This window comes from Bison bison, unplaced genomic scaffold (assembly GCF_000754665.1).
Source record: "Bison bison bison isolate TAMUID 2011002044 unplaced genomic scaffold, Bison_UMD1.0 scf7180017864489, whole genome shotgun sequence".
NCBI classification, from domain to species: domain Eukaryota; kingdom Metazoa; phylum Chordata; class Mammalia; order Artiodactyla; family Bovidae; genus Bison; species Bison bison.
In genome coordinates, this window is record NW_011495048.1 from 8,874,264 (window position 1) to 8,877,575 (window position 3,312).

The window sequence follows — 3,312 nt, forward strand, 5'->3', positions numbered from 1 at the left end:
AGCTCCCGGCTCCTCGCGCCCTTCGGGTGGCGTGCCAGAGAGCGAGGGAACCGGTTCTCCAGCACCTCGCCTCCTCTCTGCCACTCCCTCCAGGGCGCCAAAAGGGCGAGAGAAGGGCGGGGAGCCCCGCGGCGGCCTCAGGGCCAGCGTTTCCCTCCGCGGCCCGGGCTCCCGCGCGGCGCTCGCCTTGCCGGTCTTGCTCTGCGCTGCGTTTGCCAGTCTAGCCCCGGAGTTAGCGCGCGACCGGGGCGGGGCGGGCGGGCGGGGTGCAGGGGGCGGGGGAGGGCGGGGGAGCGCGGAGGTAACCCCCGGCTCGTGCTGCCATTGCCCGGCTCCCTGTCACTCAGCCCGCGCGGGGCCGGGGATTGGCAGCCTAGCCCCGTTACGCACTCACCTCGCGTTCACATACCCGGGGAGGGCAGTAGAAAGGTGATCAATCTTCATCAGGCTACATTTCCAATCACCTAAACACCCCGGCGAGACAAGCCACTCCGACAAGGTAACTCGCTTGATTTATTTAGTTTGCAAAGTGCCTCTGCAGGACTTCCCCAGCCCCCACCGCCTCCACGCTGCACGGAGTGCCACGGCAACCTCGAGCCACCTCCCAGCTCTGCCCCTCTCACCCCCACCTTCTCCTTGCGGGCCCCCTCGGTGCGGTCCCGGGCGAGGCACTGTGTCGGGAGCGTGTGGGGCTTTGCAAACAAAGTGTCTGTGCAATAAAGTGAAACCTGGAGAGACACGCACAAAGCCACTAGAAAGAAAGAGAAAGGGAGGAGGGAAGTTGGAGAAAGAAAGAAATCCGGCGAGTCCCTGACCCACCGCCCGGCCCCGCGGGTAATTCCTGTGCCGCTCTGTTTTGCAGGTTGGCCGCCCAGAGGGTCTGTGTGAGGGCGTGAGGTAGATGGTGAGCGGCCCCGGCAGCTGAGGGCAGGTAAGGAGAAAGCCGCTGGTCGCCCGGGACTCTGGGAACGCTTCGGTGGCTCTTGCCTCCCCCTCCTCAAACTGGTCCCCGCTTCCCCGGTCCCTGGCATGGGGGGGGGGGAGGGGCTGGGAAGCCACCTGGCTCCCCTCTTGCTGAGCCGAGGACCCCGGAGCTCCTCTGCGGCCCCGCACCCCTCCCCCGCCTCCTCCGAAGTAACCCAGCTGAAGTGCTAAGTTTGAAGAAAGTCTTTGAAAACTCACATTGCAGTCTAGCAGAGTCGCCACAGCTGAGTCCCATTCTCCCTTGGGCCCGGCTCTTTCCCTTTTGTCGCCTTCCCTGCAAACCGAGTTCTCCCGGCCCAGGCCGTGGGTCCCTGGGGAGAGGAGCGGGAGAACTTCTCTAGCTCTTAACTTCTTTCTTTCCCTGAACTCTTCTAGCCCGGGTCCCAGGTCTGCTTTAAGTTCCTGTGAAGCGGGCTAAAGGCGACAGGTCCTCTGGGGTCTCCGTCCCACTCTTCCAGCGCTACTTCCTGATTCCTGATTGTAGCACCTCGGTTTTGGGGGCAACTTGGGGAAGCCAGGTGTCGACCTTCCTGCCCAGGGCAGCGCGAGCTACGCCGCAGAGGCCTAGTTCTCTAGTCTGGATCGGGTCCTGGGGCGCAGGTTCAGCTAGTAGGATAAGCGGGAAGCGCACCAGACCTACTGCACTGAGGCTTCCCAAATCCGCCAGACCCTTGGGGCGCTGGTCAGGTCACCTTTCGACCCCGGCCAGGACCCCATTGTCCGCAGCCAGGACCGGCTTGTTCTGGGGAAGCATGGCCTGCGGCTGTGGCGAGGTGCGGGTGATCTCGGGCGGCCTGTTTGAACTGCCACCTGTACGGTGGCGCCTTATGGTCGGCTCGGCCGGACCTGGGCTCGAATCGGTGGTCGAAGTGTGGGTGGGATTCCGGGTAAACAATCTCTCAGCGGCCAGGCACCGAGAGGTAAACCTGAAGAGCGGCTGTGGTCTATAGGGCCTGGACCCAACCCCGGAGACTCTGGAAGGAGGTACTCTACTCAGTGGGCAATGCGTCCCGGAGAGGCCCAGGTGCCGCGAGCCCTCCGCAGTGCCTTACCTTGGCTCTCTAGAGTCTACCTGTCCGTTCCACTTTTAAAAACATTTGAAACAAAATGAAACAACCCCTCATGCTCTGGGTCTCCTGCCGCCTTGAGGTCGAGGGGATGTTTGCTTGTGTGGTGTGATGCCTTGTCCCACCCGAACAGATTTTTGCCTAGTCTTGGGACCTAGCACACTCTGCGGTTTGGGCTCTGACCTCCCAAGTTTGCCCCTGATTTTAACCTCTCCTCACTCCTAGCGTCGCCCTACGAGTGTCTGGCCCATTCCAAGCCCGAAAAGAGGTGATAATGATCCAGAAATTTTACTTTTCAAAGAAGCTGTGGTCTTTGGGCTAAGGCCTTATAGAGCCGAGTTTTGCACATATCCATAGCCTGCGTCACCTCCCCAATCCTGTACTCCTTCCTCCGGCAAGTCCAGGAAGCCGGGATGTCTTGGAATGACGGTTTCGGTGTGTCTTATGTTTCCATAGGCCGGGCCCCCAGACGCTACAGAGATTGAAGGACTGCGCAGTGGGAGCCCCGCACTGCGCCTGGCCCCCAGCCCCCTGGATCCGTCGGGGCGCCTCCACCCAGCTGTTAGCATGATGTCTTACCTCAAACAACCCCCATATGGTATGAATGGGCTCGGTCTAGCCGGGCCAGCCATGGACCTCCTACACCCCTCCGTGGGCTATCCGGGTGAGCATCGACCCCCACACCCTCCTCCCTTAGAAATCTGGGGAATCCCCAGCCTCTGGGTTTGAGCACAAATTTTGTCCGAGATTAGGCCCAGGGAACCGGTTGCCTAGTCTCTTACATTGCAGGGCGCGCTGACTCGAAGGGCAGATCGTGGTCGGGAAGTGGGGCCGGGGTGGCTAAGACGTGAGACGTGAGCCCTCCAGCCCGGCCACACTGGCAGCTTCTCTCCAGTTGTCATCCCACCGCCAGCACAGGGCGCATTTACCCACGGATTCGTTTTCCATGGGTGGGGTGTGTGTGTGAGAGAGAGATCGAAAGAATCTATGCCTTTCCCCCTCAACACTGAACGAGGAGTATGGACACTCGCTTGGCCCTGACAGGAAAGGCCGAGCTTGCCTTATGCAAAGCGACTGGCTGAGGTAAGGCAGAGGGATTCTCCCTCCATAATTAAATTGTGCTCTAGATGGGTGGCCTGCACCAACTTCTGCACTGTTGATGTGGACGACTTGAGCCAAATCCTGTCCTTCTTGTCTAGGTTCCTTTTCTTCACATCCATTTATTACCTCGGAAAGTGTTTTCCAGGACATGTTTCGGCAC

At 60.5% G+C, this 3,312-nt stretch overlaps 1 protein-coding gene across 1 annotated transcript in view; it reads left to right on the top strand.

Annotated features, from left to right (window-relative positions):
- Positions 1-2,618: 2,618 nt before the first annotated feature.
- Positions 2,619-3,312, top strand: part of OTX1 (orthodenticle homeobox 1) — a 3,534-nt gene continuing 2,840 nt past the window's right edge. Inside the window, exon 1 of the mRNA XM_010863300.1 lies at positions 2,619-2,715. Within this exon, the coding sequence (XP_010861602.1) occupies positions 2,619-2,715 (97 nt within the window). The remainder of the gene's footprint in view (positions 2,716-3,312) is intronic.